Here is a 17,168-nt window from a genome sequence, read left to right as displayed (position 1 = left end):
TGGCACTACATACTATATTAAAATAAAAACATACGAATAAAATATAGCCACAAAAAATAGAGGATATTGTGACTATCCTCAAAGATACACATTTTAGGAAGAATGATGAGACTTTTGGTCATGCTTTCAAGCCAAAGGGCTATCATAAATGAAAAGGAAGATTGTTTGGGTCCTCGTCTGGCATCTTAAGTAGTTGTGTGATCTCGGAAGTCTCGGGCTTTAGCTTCCTCATCCACAATGAAAATTAAAAAGAAAAATTGGGCTGGGCGCAGTGGCTCAGGCCTGTAATTCCAGCACTTTGGGAGGCTGAGGTGGGAGGACCACAAGGTCAGGAGATCAAGACCATCCTGGCTAACACGGTGAAACCCCTTCTCTACTAAAAATACAAAAAAAAAATTAGCCGGGCGTGGTGGTGGGCGCCTGTAATCCCAGCTACTTGGGAGGCTGAGGCAGGAGAATGGCGTGAACCCGGGAGGCAGAGCTTGCAGTGAGCTGAGATCGCGCCACTGTACTCCAGCCTGGGTGACAGAGCGAGACTCCGTCTCAAAAAAAGAAAAAAAGAAAAATTGAAAAAAGAAGCAAAACTGAAATCTTGATTTAGAGAAGTAGACTGTTTTTGAAGTAGAAACAAAACAAATTTTGGAGAGCCAAATTTCTGTGAAATATTTTTGTCTTTAGCGGTCGTTTGTTTCAGTTATAACGGTTATAAATGGCACTTCATTTGATTTCTTTAAACATTTTACTTGGCCTGCTGTTTAATCAGACAAGGAAGCCAGGTATGTAGAACCGTGGTAACTCACGGTGCTGTAACTTCCTAGATGAAACGGCCGTGGCAGTTAAAACAAAACAAAACAAAAAAACATTTCTTGAATTCTGCCCTGTCAGTATTCAAACTAGTTTCAGAATCTAATGGACACACTGCCAAACCACCGATTAGCCATTTGAGGAGAGATGAAAGATGCCTATTTTTGGAGTGAATTCTCATAGAGTTATTTTCGTCTTATGAAATGGTGTAGCGGACTGCCCTTTTTCTCCTTTACTAAGTCACACTCAGCCAAAGCGGAAAACAAAGAAAAAAACCAAACCAAACCAAAAAAACGACAAAATAGACCGTACGCAAATAGAAAAAAAAAATAAAAACCGAAACACCTCCTAAAGCGTCGGCCGGGCTCTAGGTTAGCTTTGAGTCCCTGTGCTCCCTGCTTTCCTGGGAACACGGAGATCCATTGCTCCCTTTAGTTTTCTAAGTGTCAGAGCCTGGGGCGACGTCCACCACGGAAAGTCTCTCCCGGAAATGGTTTTCCGTCCCGCCACGCCGCCCGCCTACGTCGACCACTGGCCCGCTGCTGGTCGGAAGGCGGCGCGCAGTCCATCCCCCGCCGGGCAAAGCCCGTCGCTGTGGCATCACTGGGAGTTGTAGTTTCCCTGGGCTCAGCGGTGCCTGCGCTTTAGCGCAGAGGCGCGGGTGAGATCCTCACTTCCCACAGGGCCTCGGGACGGGGGCGGGGCTCCGACGCAGGCGGTGATTGTGGCGGCTCATTTGTAAACGCTGCGGAGATTCAGGCGTCGGTTCGTGCTGCTGAGCGGCCCGGGCTTCACGGAGCGGTAATTTGTGGGCGAAAGGAGCGGAGGAGCTCTTTGTCAGCCGCCCCGTGCCGGAGATGGACGGCGGTGGGCAGGCAGGGCTCCGCTCGGACCTCGGGGTTGGCTCGGCGGGGCGCGGAGGGAGCGGGGCGCTGGGGCGCCCTGCGGCCCACGGCAGTTCAGGGGCTTGGTTCATTCGCGCTGCTTTGTTCTTCGTAGAGCTGAGGAAGCCGGCCTCTCTGGGGTGTCTGGCTGTCCTGGCTGTGGCGGGACTTGAGTTCCTGTGGGCAGCGCAGCAGCCGCAGTCCGCTGGAGCAGGGTGGTGAAGTAGCGTTGCTGGCTGTCCTAAGGGCCCGTCTTGCCCAGCTTTGTCAAGGGCTTCTCTCTTGAAGCTTCGTGTGGATTCATGGCTTTCAAGGACGTGTTGTATTTTAGGGGACTGCTAAATCACTTCCCAAACCAACTAGTTACTTTTCACGGTCTAAGAGTGGCTTTGAATTTGCTGTTTGTATCCACTTTCCTCCCTCACCGTGCAGATAATTTATCTTTTTTATACTGCTTTAAAGAATGTTTACATAGCACTCTCTGGAGATTTCAAGGTTGTCAATTTGTTACATTTTTAAAAAGTTTTATTGAGGTATGATTGCCATACAATAAAAATGGCACATGTTTAAATGCATTCCATTTGATGAGTTTGACATACACGTGCACCCGTGTCCTTCAGATTTTGATATCTGTAAAGTCTGAGTCCACATGCTAATCCTATCTCGGCATATATATTATCAATGCTCCCTTTACCAAGACCTCAGTATCAATAATAAGTAGCAGGTTCTGGTGAAGCTGTTTTTATACTTCATGCTGACATTAAATATATTTTTAGAATCGCGGTCATGAAATTGAAGGTATAGAAGGTGTGTTTGGTGGGGAGTTGGAGGGGCAGATGCAGATGTCTGGCTGCTGCATCCCAAGACTACTTGCACTTGTCAGTCTAGTAGGGAATTTTTCTAGTTTTCCATATTATGAAATGACCTTGTAGTTTGTCTCCCTTCTGAATTTGGATTTCGAAAGATTTTCTGCTAAGGTCATTGAAATTAAGCAAAGTTACGTGGTTGATTTTGAAAAAAAAAAAAGTCATTACTTTTTTTAGATTGGTTTCCTACTGAAAAACAATTTGCTTAGAAAAAGTTTTTACAAATTATTCAGGAATAACAGATATCCAGTAAAGTGCGCTAATCTTAAGTGTACAGCCTAAATGTATCCACACCCTGTATTAACCTTCCCAGTTGTTGAAGTCAAAAATTTGGAGATGAATCTCTGAAGTTTAACGTTTTATTTGGGAAGAATGGCAATTCCAGGCGTACAGACCAGGTGGTCTTCAGTATGTCCAAAGAACAAAGAGAAAGCTGGAGGTTTTATAAAAAAGAGAATTGTTATATGTGTTGCTCTTTGAGAAAGTTCATTGGTTCTCCTAAGGTTCTGGGGAGGCAGCAGGTCCTACCTAGTGGGCCATGGTGGAGGGCAAAATTAGTCCTACAATTGCAGCAAGTTACCTCAGCATCTATAGATCAAACTTGTCTCGGGTTACAACCGGCAGTTTCAGCATACTGACTTATAGAGAATTCCATTCTTGGAGCAAAGTTGTGTGTCCTGAGTGCCTTTCCCTCTTGACTTCTTGATTGTTTAGTTGGATATGACAAGAATGACCCAATTCGTATGATCAACTTTCACAGTCAGGACAACTCCCATTTTCCTGGATAACGACCAATATGCCTTTTGTAACTATGGATTTATATTGCCTGTTCTTCAGCTTCATATACATGGAAACATGGGCCAGGTGCGGTGGCTCATGCCTGTAATCCCAGCATTTTGGGAGGCCGAGCCAGGTGGATCACTTGAGGTCAGGAGTTTGAGAACAACCTGACTAACATAGTGAAACCCCGTCTCTACTAAAAATACAAAAAAAATAGCCGGGTATGGTGGTGCATGCTTGTAGTCCCAGCTACTCTGGAGGCTGAGGTGGGTGAATCGCTTGAACCCGGGAGGCTGAGGTTGCAGTGAGCCAAGATCACACCACTGCACTCTAGCCTGGGCAACAGAGTGAGACTCCATCCCAAAAAAAAAAAAAAAAAGGAAACATATATTTGTCTGATGTTCACACATCGTTATTTATTTTTGTTACTGCCTGTGGCAGCAATTTTTGTTTTTGTTATTTTAAATGCCTGAGTAGCTGTGGTTCTCAAAGTGTGATACAGTGAGAAAATGTACATCACATTGGCATTTTTGTTTTTGGTTATTAAATGGTTGGCAGGCAATCATCTTGTTCCAAGAAAATCTTCAGTTGCAATTAACGGTACAGTAAGCCTTTATACAACTCTTCTACAACTCAACCAGGGAGCGATGGCAAAAACACAGTATCATTACGTTCACTGTCTTCTATGTCTTTTAACAGTTCTACAAACTGGCAGTTGATAGCATTTGTACATACTGAACAATTGTAACAACTATATTCATGATACTATTCGTGGATTATGCTTCAGAAAACCAAACACAAGAATTTTCAATGTGTATTATACAGGGGAATGAATCAGCTAGGGAAACAGCAGTCTCTCGTTGTAAAATCCCATTAAATTCAGATTTTTTGCTTTATAGAATGACACCATCTGTCGTGATAGAAACTGATTTTTAGGCTGGGCACAGTGACTCACACCTGTAATACCAGCAGGAGGATATCCTGAGCCTATGAGTTCAAGATCAACCTGGGCAACATAGGGACACCCCGTTTCTACAAAAAAATTAAAAAATAAAAAATAAGCTGGGCATGGTGACACACACCTGTAGGCCCAGCTACTCTGGAGGCTGAGATGGGAGGATCACCTAAGCACTGGAGGTTGAAGCTGCAGTGAGCCGTGATTGTGCCAGTGCACTTCAGCCTGGGCGACATTGTGAGACCCTGTCTCAGAAAAAAAAAAAAGAAAAAAAGTAATGTTTTCATACCTAGCTAAAATTCTTCTGTCAGACATAAAATACTGGGTGCAGGGGCTCACGCCTGTAATCCCAGCACTTTGGGAAGCCAAGGTGGGAGAATGGCTTGAGCCCAGGATTGCGAGACCAGCATGGGCAACATAGGGGGACCACTCTTTACAAAAACTTAAAAGATTAGCTGGGTGTGGTGGTGTATGCCTGTGGTCCCGGCTACTCCAGAGGCTTGAGGTGGGAGGATCACTGGGGCCTGGGTGGTAGAGGCTCCACTGAGCCGTGATCATGCCACTGTACTCCAGCCTGGGTGACAGTGAGACCCTGTCTCAAGGAAAAAAAAAAAAAAAAAAATTAAAAAATATCCATGCCACAGGTTCAGTTTTAAGGCTTTGAATTGATATCATCTCTTTGTAAATTTAGATAATCTGAGATAAAACACACCTAAATTGGTGATTGGTCAGTCTCTCATTGCATTACTCAGACAAAGCTAAAGACAAGTGCTTGTAATTTTTTACAGCTTTGAACCTGGATGGTAATAGAAGGGTCTGTGGACAATTGTTTGGTCACTTCATTGAAAATTTTTCACTTTTTAGAAAATATCTTTAACCTTTTAATTAAAATGTCTTTTTAAATCTCACAATGTTCTAACAAAATTTCCTCAACTCAGATAACCTATTTACCTCCTCTTCATCTGAAAATAATTTTCTTTTTTCTTTTCATTTCTATCTCTTTCTCTCCCCTCATCCTCCTTCCTTCCAGGCTTTTTTATAACTGGCCAAAGTTAAAAGCTCAGATTCTGTTCAAAATCATAAAACTTTTCTTTTGTTGGATATTTAGTTCTGACACAGGTGACTAATTACAGTTGACTCTCGAACAACATGAGTTTCAACTTTGTGGTTTCGCTTATGCTTGGATTTTCTTCCGCTTCTGTCACCCTTGAGACAGCAAAACCAACCCTTTATCTTCCTAAGCCTAGTCCAATGTGAGGACTAGTGACACAAAGACCTTTACTATCAATTAAGTGAAAGTGGATCATCATAAAGGTCTCCCTGCATATCTTTTATACGTTTATGTTTTTTAGACCCCAACTATGAAGTCTGAAGACCTTTATGATGATTCATTTCCACTTAACCAATAGTAAATATGTATTTTTTATTATTTTCTTAACTTTTTTTCTCTAGGTTACACTATTGTAAAAATACTGTATATAATACACATAACATACAAAATATGTGTTAACTGTTATTGATGAGGCCTCCAGTCAACAGTGGGCTATTAGCGGTTAAGTTTTGGAGAAGTCAAAGTTATACTTAGATTTTCGGTTGCGTGGGGAGTTGGTCCCCCTAACCCTTACTGTGTTGTTCAAGGGTCAACTGCATATCAATTTGTTTTTTTATTATTGAGAATAAACTTATAAAAAATTGCTGTATTTTTGCTGATAATGTCTCAATATTAGTTATCTTAAAATTTTTTAAAACTTTTTCTGTTCGCTTTGCCACAGCAAATTGTGGTTGCCATTTGATGTGAAACTTGTGAGGTGCCTCCTTCCAGTCTTTTTTCCTTCACTGTTCTGGTCATAGTACTAGCTTCTGCATCTCCACTTGAGTCTTCCATAGTGTAGCTTTGTTTTAAATTTTAAAAATTGTTCATACATATTTTTCAAACTAGAAAAATATGCCGTAATTAAAATATTAAACATTTCAACTTAATTACTGCTATGGCCTGAATATCCGCTCCAAAACTCCTGTTGGAAACTTAATTCCCAATGCAACAGTGTTGAGAGGTGAGAAATTTAAGAGGTGATTAGGTCATGAGGGTTCCACCCTAATGAATGGATTAATGCTGTTATCTCAGAAGTGGGTTACTGATTTCAGGGGTGGCTTTTTTACAAAAGAGAGCCTCTCTCTCACAGGCTGTTTTGCCTTTGTACTCTTCCCCCATGGGGCAACCCTTGCCAGTTGCCAATGCCATGCTTTTGTTTTTCCCAGCTCCAGAACTGTGAGAAATAAATTTCTTTATAAATTACCTAGTCTCTTCTCTGGTATTCTTTATAGCAGCAGAAAATGGACCAAGATAATTACCAATTACAATTTAAGTAGATCACTGTAACTTGTACTGTTTTCATAAACTATTCAAATAGATGCATAACAGTGTTATGTCCATGTGTTGAAAAAAAATTATTCAAGCATAATCAGTCCATTGACACTGATGAGATTGCAGACATGTTTCTTTGCAATCTGGGAGGTGATGCACACTGACATGGGCTTCAGTACAGCAGCATCTTATGCCGTGCAGTGGTTAAAGTGAAATGCCGTCCTACCAAGAGAATAAAGTGTTTAAGAGAAAAATATTTTGTACTTACTCACTTTTAAAATTTAATTAACTTCAATTAAAGTGGAAAATTAAGTTCTTCAGTCACGTTAGCCACATTTCAAGTGCTCAGTTGCCACGTGACTAATGGTTGCTGTACTAAATGCATAGGTCCATGTAATTGTAATTTATTTATTTATTTTTGAGACAGAGTCTGGCTCTGTCCCCCAGGCTGGAGTGCAGTGGTGCGATCTCGGCTCACTGCAAGATCTGCTGCCTCCCGGGTTCACGCCATTCTTCTGCCTCAGCCTCCCGAGTAGCTGGGACTACAGGCGCCCGCCACCACGCCCGGCTAATTTTTTGTATTTTTAGTAGAGACAGGGTTTTACCGTGTTAGCCAGGATGGTCTCGATCTCCTGACCTCGTGATCCGCCCGTCTTGGTCTCCCAAAGTGCTGGGATTACAGGCATGAGCTACCACGCCCGGCCGTAAATGCATTTTTTTGTCTTTATTTCTTATAATACACACTGCTGTGTACTTTGTCTTTGTAACTAGCAACATATCTTGGATATATTCACTACTTCCATATCAGTAAAGAGCTTACTTGTTCTTTTTAACAGTTGCATAATATGATTACCATGATTAGCTGATCTCCTGTTAATGGACATTTACTTTCAGTTTATTGCAAATGTGAGTTTATGCCAGTACAACTGTGGGACAAAATGCCTAGATGTGAAATTGCTGCGTCAAAGTTCCTCTGCATTTACAGTTGGCTGGATGTTGTCATATTGTCCTTCAAAATGTTGTACCAGTTTATTTGCTCAGTAAGTACTTCATGAAAGAGTTTCTTCAAGTTGAATGGTGAAAAACAAACAAAAGCAAAAAAGAGTTTCTGTTTTTCATACTGGGTTATTACCAGTTTTTAGTCTTTGACAACCCAGGGTGGGGAAAAAATGGTGATGTTACTGTTTTCATTTCCATCTCTTCAGTGGAGTGAGAATGCTTTTAATGTTTTGGCATCTGTATTTCTTTTTCTGTTTATGTTTTTTATATGTTTATGTTTTTTAGACACCAAGTATGAAATGACATACATGTTTGCCTCCACATTGCCCTTTTTCCTTTTCCTTTGATTATGTATATATTTTGCTGTATTATATTGTTAAAGTCTAGAATTGTGTCTGGAAAGTAGTGTGAGATGTTATTCCACTTCAGTACTAGACTCTTCCCATCTCCTCAAGAACATGACTGTAGCAATTCTCCCCTTTCTCCATCCTCATCAGCCTACACAAACATGCTTTTATTTCTCCTATTGTAAAAAATACTCCTCTTCACCTTACTTTTCTATGTAATTCCTTTCCTTTATAACAGAACTCCTGGTGTTAGCTGTGCCTACTGTCTTCAATTTCTTATTCTGTCATGCATCCTCTCCACTCAAGCTTTTGCTGTCCCTGCCTTCAACTACTCTCATCGAAGTTCTCATGACCTTTACTTTGCCAAATTCAGAGGTCAGTTCTCAGTTCTCCTTACCCTTCATCTGTTCACAGCATTTAACATAGCTCTTTCCTCCTCGAAACACTTTCATCACTTAGCCTCAAGGATACTACACTTTTTGCCTCTTATCTGTTTTTTTTTTTTTTTTTTTTTGAGATGGAGTCTTGCACTTGTTGCCCAGGCTGGAGTGCAATAGCGCAATCTCAGCTCACTGCAACCTCCGCCTCCTGGGTTCAAGCAATTCTCCTGTCTCCTGAGTAGCTGGGATTACAGGCTCCCACCACCACACCTAGCTAATTTTTTGTATTTTTAGTAGAGATGGGGTTTTGCCATGTTGGCCAGACTGGTCTCGAACTCCTGACCTTAGGTAATCCACCCGCCTCGGCCTCCCAAAGTGCTGGGATTACAGGCATGAGCCACTGTGCTCGGCCACCTCCTCTCTTTTTGACTGCCCTCAATCCCTCATTGATCTCATCCAGTGTCAAGGCTTTAAATACCATGTTTATGCTGAGGATGTCCAAATTTATGCTTCACAGCCTTGGCCTCTTTGGTGAGTTCCATTCTGGTGTATCCAGCTGCTGACCCAGTGTCTCTACATGCATATTTCATAGGCATCTTAAAATGTCCTAAATTCAACTCTTGGTCTCTGATTCCCCAAAACCTGTTTCAATCCTCCATCTTCCCCATTTCAGTGAATGGCAAATCTGTTCTTCCAGGTGCTCAGCCAGGAAATTTTAAGAAATGAGGGGGAAGATGCCATTGATCTCTGGAGGTTGGTAGACAATAAAGGAGGGGCAGTAGATTGTATAGTTTGGTCATATGAGAGTCAGAATTGCTTTTTATTAATTTATTATTAATTTATTTATTTATTATTTTTTGAGATAGAGTCTCACTCAGTTGCCTAGGCTGGAGTGCAGTGGTGTGATCTTGGCTCGCTGCAGCCTTTGCCTCCCAGGTTCAAACGATTCTCCCGCCTCAGCCTCCTGAGTAGCTGGGATTATAGGTGTGTACCCTGACGCCCGGCTAATTTTTTTGTATTTTTATTAGAAACGGGGTTTCACCATGTTGGCCAGTCTGGTCTCGAACTCCTAACTTCAAGTGATCTGGCTGCCTTGGCCTCCCAAAATGCTGGAATTACAGGCGTGAGTCACCACACCCGACTTATTTATTTATTTTTTGAGACAGGGTTTTGCTGTATTGCCCAGGCTGGAGTGCAGTGACACAATCATGGCTTACAGCAGCCTCGACCTCCTGGGCTCAAGCAATCCTGCCACCTCAGAACTCCCAAGTAAAATTGCTTTTTATGGTCTAGAAAAGGAGTATAGTCTGGAAGGAGAAAAAGAATAAGAATATATGTTTTGTCTCCAGGCTCAGTGATACTGGAGTATGGGCTCCATGCAAACAGATGTTCTCAGGAAGGTGAGAGAGTGCTCAGAGAAGAGGTTGAGGATAATGGGGATTTTGCTGATGATGGACTGTGAGTGTTTTGGGGCTTGGATGTTTGGGAGATGGAGCAGAATAAGGTGTGGGCATTACTGTGTAAGAAGTGAAGCCTGGCTCTGGATCTCAGGGCTTCCTGTGCTGAGTGATATAATAGGCTTAAATAGTTAGGTAATGTTGATGGGGTTTGAGAACTGGGGGTTTCTGAAGGAATGGGGTGTCAGTGGGAGTGTCTTGCAGATGAAGGTTAGGAAGGCTGGGTGGCTGGGTCTTACCCTGCCCCTGATAGCTACACAACTTGCACCTTCTCCTTCCCTTGGTCCTTAATTTTACCTTCTAAATGAGGATGCTGTCCACCCTGTCTAAAGTTACAACCTTCTTTTCCCACATGGCTTTTATTTTTCCCCTTTGCACTTACTGCTATTTAACATATTGTATAATGTGTGTGTGCGTGTGTGTGTGTGTCTTCCCCACTAGACTTTGATTTATGAACTGCTGTGTACCCAGGGGTGAAAACAATATCTGGCACAGAGTAAGAACCCAATAAATGTTAGTTGAGTAAAATCAGACACACACAGAGGCAAGGCTTATCTTCTCTGTTATGTCCTGTTTAAGTATATCTATCACACAGTGCAAAGTTACAGTAGGAATTTGGTTAATTTTAAAGTCTGATAACTCACACAGAGTTGTGGCATGAGCCAGTGTAATTTTCATTGGCTTATGCCATAAGAATTACATTTCTCCTACCTGCCAGACATGGTGCTTGGCAGTAGTGAATATGTAGATATCTTCAAGGAACTTCACGGATTAGTAATGAACATGAAAGCAAAATGCCACTAATAATGAGATAAGTGCTAGAAGAGTGACGTCACTATTTTACCTCTAGGAATACAGATGAGGGGCTATCTGGTGGGTGAGGTGTTAGTAGGGGGACGAGAGAGGAAGGGACAGGTAAAGCCATGAGTGCTGGTGGTGACTTTTGTTCTAGAACTAGGGAGAAAACAGGTTCACCAATTGGGCAAAGAAGCAATGTTGAACTAGGGCCAGAAGCAAGAAAGTGCTTAGTGTGGGTAATATCTGATAGACTATACTAGACTATACTCCTTTTCTAGACTTTTTTTTTTTTTCTTAAGTGAATAACTTAAAAGGTATTTTATCTTCCATTGTTTGGTTCATCTAATATAGCACTTGTATAAAATCATTAGTAATTGAATGGTTAGGGCAAAAAGGATCTTAGGTTTTTGATCTACTCAATTTGGTTATTTTTAAGACTTAAAAAAAAGTAGCTCAATGCCCAATTGCTTTGCTAGTTAAGGTCTTTTGTATATGAAATATTGAGGACATTTTTATGCCAGGTTGAGGTTTGGACTCATTTTGGGTAGGACATCTAATGGCTTTACCTAATACATTTTGTTGACTATTTTTGTCTGCAGGTGTTGGAAATCAGTAGCTCTTCTAGCCTTTGCATTGTTTAAATATAATAGTGTCATTGGACTAAGATGTTCCTGATGCCAACCTCTTCGGAGTTAAACAGTGGGCAGAACTTCCTAACCCAGTGGATGACCAATCCTTCTCGGGCTGGGGTCATATTAAATCGTGGATTTCCTATTTTGGAAGCAGACAAAGAGAAGCGAGCAACTGTGGACATTTCTACCAGCTTTCCTATTAAAGGCACACATTTTTCTGATAGCTTCAGCTTTATAAATGAAGAAGATTCACTTCTTGAAGAACAGAAGTTGGAGTCAAATAGCCCTTACAAACCACAGTCAGATAAATCTGAAACCCATACAGGCTTTCCTTGCATTAAAAAGGGACCACAGGTAGCGGCATGTCACAATGCTCCTGGACACCAGGAAGAAAACAAAAATGACTTCACCCCAGATCTTGCGAGTGAATTCAAAGAAGGGGCTTATAAAGACCCACTTTTTAAAAAACTTGAACAGGTACAATAGGATTTGGCCTACTGTGAATTTATGTCATTGCAGGTTTCTGTTTATGTAATAAAGTCATCTGTTCTAGGTCTTCTTGTTTTTTCCCCTTCACTCTGAAATCCTCAGAATACCAGATTTTGCCCTTTGTCTAATGTGAAACATTAAAGTGTGTTTAATTAGCACTTATAATAACTTTAAGTTGTTACCTCATTTGGCAAAAAGTAAGAAATGGTTGATCAAGTATTAGGGGAAAAAATTGGATGATACACTGATGCCCATCCTATTTTAACAATCAAAGGATTTATATGACTGTTTCGGTTTCTTAGTTGAGATAGTTGATAAGAGTTCCTTCGTAAGGATTTGAGTTTTAGATTTTTGGTGGCTGATTTAGTTACCTAGGGATCCCTGTCTAAAACTTCTTACTAGGAAAGATAGGACGAGGGAGATGGGAGGAATTAAGATGAGAGAAATTAATGGAACAAGGAGTCCATGAAGAATTGTAAAGTTGATTTAATAAAATTCATTTTGTATTAAAAAAGCTGAAAGAAGTACAACAGAAGAAGCAGGAACAATTGAAGAGGCAACAGTTGGAGCAACTACAGAGACTCATGGAAGAACAAGAGAAGCTGCTCACCATGGTGTCTGGGCAGTGCACACTTGCAAGTATGCTTTGCCTACACAGGGCCTCAGTACAATGCACATTTCTGACCTGTAGTTGTTTGACAGGTTATTTCTATCGTTCCTGTATCGTGTTGTGAACTCCAGTTTCTTTAAGGGCCAGCCCGATAAATGTGAAGTGGTAGAGTTGTAATATAACTGGAACAAGAAGGAGCTGCCGCATTCTGGTGTGCGCATGCCCTGCTTTAAGGCATTCATGTTTATTCATTAAAAAAAAAAAAAATGAGCTGGGTGTGGTGGTCCATGCCTGCAGTCCTAGCTACTCTGGAGACTGAGGTGGGAGGATTGCTTGAGCCCGGGAATTTGAGGCTGCAGCAGTGAGCTACAATGGCACCACTGCATTCCAGCCTGGGCAACAGAGTGAGACCCTGTCCCTCCAAAAAAGGTCCAATAGAAGAAAAGTCAGATTTGGTTTAGAGCTACTACTGGTATCCAACCCCTGCCTGATGAATGAAAACTGTTGGGTGTCATAAAGGTAAATATATGTAGGAGCCACTCTGTTCAGCTGAAGACCCATACCAAAGATACTTTCTGTGGTAGGAGATGGCAGTATTCTGTTGTGTGACCCATCAGTTAACGGAAAGCATCATGTGCCAATCAGGAAAGAAAACTGGAAATGTGACCTGGAGCAGTGGTTTGAAAGTTTCTTGACCACACTCTGTAGTATTAAAAATGTTTAAAATCGTGACTCATAATGACAAAGCAGTTTCATGTCATCAGTCCTTATTGGTGTTCCTGGCATGTAGTGAGGACATTTTCTATCTTGTTTATTCTAGTTCTATATCATTTTAAAAAATGCTATATCCGATGATAAAATTATTATAGATTGTGTCCCATAGTTTGAAAAAAACAGAGGTTGGAGCCATGTGTTTGCTTCTTGGTGCTACTTTTAAGAAATAACTTTACTGACCAAGGAAAGCACCTGTTCTGCTCAGAGATTGTGCTGGGCATTGAGAATACAAGGAAAAAAAGACTTGGCAAGTGAGTGAGGCTGGGTGCAGGGGTCGGGTGGCGTGTGGTCGTGAGAAATTGTAGCATGTAAGCAACGGTTTAGGGAATGTGGATGTTTATCTTAGAGAATATAGAAAACATTTGTGTGCCTTAAAATAGTTGAACAGCTTAGGGTTTCTTTATGGAATACATACAAAGAATAATCAAGATCACTTAAGTAACAGCTGTGATACTTTTTAAAGGTAGAACCAGCACTATGACAGAATGACAGGGAAGCTGATTTCAAAGTTATTTACGTAAGAACTAGTCTCATGCAGTCATGGAGCAGTTTGCTTTGGAGCAGTAGTTTTCAAATATTTTGGTCTCGGGACCCCTTAGGATTCTTAAATATTTGAGGGCCCCAAAGAACTTTTGTTATATGGGCTGTATTTATCAATAACTTACTGCATTAGAAATTTAAACAGGCTAGACGTGGTGGCTCACGCCTGTAATCCCAGCACTTTGGGAGGCCAAGGCCGGCAGATCACCTGAGGTCTGGAGTTCAAGACCAGCCTGGCCTACATGGTGAAACCCCGTCTGTACTAAAAATATAAAAAATTAGCTGGACGTGGTGGCACACGCCTGTAATCCCAGCTACTCAGGAGGCTGAGGCACGAGAATCACTTGAACCCAAGAGGTGGAGGTTGCAGTGAGCTGAGATCGCACCACTGCACTTCAGCCTGGGCGACAGAGCGAGACTGTCTCAAACAATCAATGGTTTTGTTAAACACCATTTCCTAATAAAGGGAAAAAATACTTTTGTCACTGTGGAGAAGTCTTTGTGGGGTGGAGTCACTACTGGGGATAAAAGAGAAAATGTTGAAGGAAGTCATCAGCTTTGTTGCTTTTCTTAATTGTAAGGTTTGAGTTTACTGCCTGATGATCAGAGCCAGAAGCACAGGTCTCCAGGAAATACCGCCACTGGGGAGAGAGCCACACGCTGCTTCCCATCATATGTCTACCCGGACCCAATGCAGGAAGAAACATACGCTTCCAACATTGTATCCCACGAGCAAAGCAACTTCTGTAGAACTGCTCATGGAGATTTTGTCTTAACTTCAAAACGTGCGTCTCCTAATTTATTTTCTGAGGCACAGTATCAAGAAACGCCTGTGGAAAAAAAAAATTTAAAAGAAGAAAACCGTAACCATCCTACAGGTGAGCTACTTATGTTTCTCTCTTCTGTACTTACGGTGTTACTAAGTTGTCTAAGATAAAGCCTTTACATGTTTTTTCTTTAAAAATTATTTTTTCAGAGATGGAGTGTTGCGGTGTTGCTCAGGCTGGACTCAAACTCCTGGGCACAAGTAATCCTCCCCCATCAGCCTCTCAGGTAGCTGGGACTATAGGCGCGTGCTACCCTGCCAGCTCTTTCTGTATGGTTATTTTTTTTTTGTCCCCTGTGTCGTTTTCGTTTTTTTTTTTTTTTTTTTTTTTTGGAGACAGAGTCTCGCTCTGTCACCCAGGCTGGAGAGCAGTGGCACACAATCTCAGCTCACTGCAACCTCTGTCTCTAGGGTTCAAGTGATTCTCGTGTCTCAGCCTCCCAAGTAGCTGGGATTACAGGTATGTGCCACCATGCCCAGAAAATTTTGTGTATTTTTAGTAGAGATGGGGTTTCACCATGTTGGCCAGGCTAGTCTCAAACTCCTGGCCTCAAGTGATCTGCCTGCCGTGGCCTCCCAAAGTACTGGGCTTACAGATCTGAGCTACTGCACCCAGCCATAATGCCTTGTTCTTAATTTAGAGTTAATTCATCAGTGTGGAAAGCTCAAATATGTTTTTCTTCTTTTTTACACAACATGCTTCTGTAGCCTTTTATTTTGGAAAATTTCAAATATTTAGAAAAGTTGAAAGACCACTGCAGTGATTACTGGTATACCCACCACCTAGATTCAGCAGTTAATATTTTGCTCTATTTACTTTGTCAGTGTATGTATGTATATATATATATATATATCTTTTACATGTATATCCTTATCTTTACTTCTATATGTGTATAATTTGCTGAACCATTTCACTGAAAATAATATGCAGGTATCTTGTTACTTCATTCCAAATATTTCAGTATGCATCAAGCAAAAATTAGGACATCCATCTGTATAACCACAGTGCTATTATTATATCTAAAGAAATTAATGATAATTCCTTAATATTCAAGTCCATTTTGAGATTCCCCCAGCTATCCCAAAATATCTTTTAAAGGTGCTTTTTTTTTAAAGGATCCAATCAAATTAATGCATATCCAGTCAAGTTCATGTATTACGTTTGATTCTTACAACTCTTTAGTCTTTTTAATCTCTAGAAAACTCCACACTGTTTTTCCTCATGACATTAACCTTTTGAAGAATGTGAAGTGTCTTTATTTTATTTTATTTTATTTTATTTTTATTTTTGAGACAGGGTCTTGCTCTGTCACCTAGGTTGGAGTCCAGTGGCACCATCTTGGCTTATTGCAACCTCTGCTTGCTCTCAGCCTCCCAAGTAGCTGGGATTACAGGCATGTGCCACCACGCCTGGCTAATTTTTTTTTTTTTTTTTTTTTTTGTAGAGACAGGGTTTTGCCACGTTGGCCAGGCTGGGCTCAAATTCCTGGCCTCAAGTAATTCTCCCGCCTTGGCCTCCCAAAGTGCTGGGATTACAGGTGTGAGCCACCACACCCGGCCTCAAGTGTCTTAATTGGAGTTTTGTAGTTTCTCTTAATTATATTAAAGAGAAACTTGAGTGTTATAAAATCATATTACTTTTAATTAAAAAATTTTTTAACATAGTAACTTGTAGAATTCTCATGTTTTAAGACATTAATATGCTTTTCTTGAGCTAAATTGTTCCTAATTTTTATTTCAGGAGAAAGTATTTTATCATGTTGGGAGAAAATGACAGAACAGATTCAGGAAGCAAATGATAAGAACTTACAAAAACATGATGATTCCTCAGAAGTGACTAATATTGAAGAAAGGTATTGTTCATGTTGAAAGTGAGAAATGTGACTATTTAGTACAATAGCTAGCCTTTGTTACTGAACACTTTCTTTGTTTGAAAGATCTATACTTTTCTTGTTTTTGCTTGACTAAGCTTTTAAGGTTAAAGATACAACCTATTATGTACTGTCCACAACAAAGGAGGTTGAGGAGATAGGTCAGTTAAAGCTGCCTTGACATTGTATTCTCAAAGCTTTTTCACTTAAGAGAAACATCTGGATAAAATCAATTTTCTCTCAAATAGTTAAATCCTATTTTTGGAGAAGGGAAAAATTAAGTATTGGCGTCTCCCATTTGGTGTCACTTATCAATTATAATTGCATAATCAGTTTAGTTACAGAATTTTAAAATATGGCAGAGATTAAGTATTTTATCTTTTAAGTAAGTTGATTATTTTAAAAATTCATTTCAAAATTTTTAATATAATGATATGGACAAAATGACTTTTCTGATTATTGCTCTACTCACATTAAGGGCCTTTCTTAATTAAAAAAATGCATATTTAGTGATCTATTTTTGAAATACATTTTAAAGTTATTTGATGAATATGTTACTCCATGTTTTAATCTGTAGTCGATAGATGGACTTCAGAAGGGTTCTTAGGACTCCAAAGTCATGTGAAGAGTGTTGTATGTTTCTTTATTTTAAGGGGTGGAGAGGGATTGTGGTTTTTGTTAGGTTCTCAAAGGGAGGCAGTGATTTTGGGAAAAGTTAGTTCTCCATGTTGTCAAGGGTTTCTGTACCAGGCCAACTAAGTGTAAACTATTCACACATTATGATTTGCATG

The 17,168-nt window shown here is 40.6% G+C and overlaps 1 protein-coding gene across 11 annotated transcripts in view; it reads left to right on the top strand.

The window, feature by feature from the left end:
• Positions 1-17,168, top strand: part of CENPJ (centromere protein J) — a 48,682-nt gene that overhangs the window by 6,694 nt on the left and 24,820 nt on the right. For 2 of the 11 annotated variants that reach the window (XM_063618829.1, XM_055243995.2), the window contains 4 exons: positions 11,235-11,744; positions 12,272-12,395; positions 14,262-14,558; positions 16,248-16,359. In XM_063618829.1, the coding sequence (XP_063474899.1) occupies positions 11,301-11,744; positions 12,272-12,395; positions 14,262-14,558; positions 16,248-16,359 (977 nt within the window). In that variant the 5' untranslated portion in view covers positions 11,235-11,300. Of the gene's footprint in view, positions 1-1,367; positions 1,680-7,548; positions 7,695-9,077; positions 9,134-9,246; positions 9,365-11,234; positions 11,745-12,271; positions 12,396-14,261; positions 14,559-14,662; positions 14,734-16,247; positions 16,360-17,168 lie in introns of those variants that run through there. The other 9 variants (XM_063618828.1, XM_063618826.1, XM_063618830.1 and 6 more) reach the window with 9 other exon arrangements.

The sequence above is a fragment of the Symphalangus syndactylus genome, chromosome 15, assembly GCF_028878055.3.
Source record: "Symphalangus syndactylus isolate Jambi chromosome 15, NHGRI_mSymSyn1-v2.1_pri, whole genome shotgun sequence".
Taxonomy (NCBI): domain Eukaryota; kingdom Metazoa; phylum Chordata; class Mammalia; order Primates; family Hylobatidae; genus Symphalangus; species Symphalangus syndactylus.
Note: the sequence above shows the minus strand (reverse complement) of the source record. Positions and strands in the feature narration are given on the sequence as shown.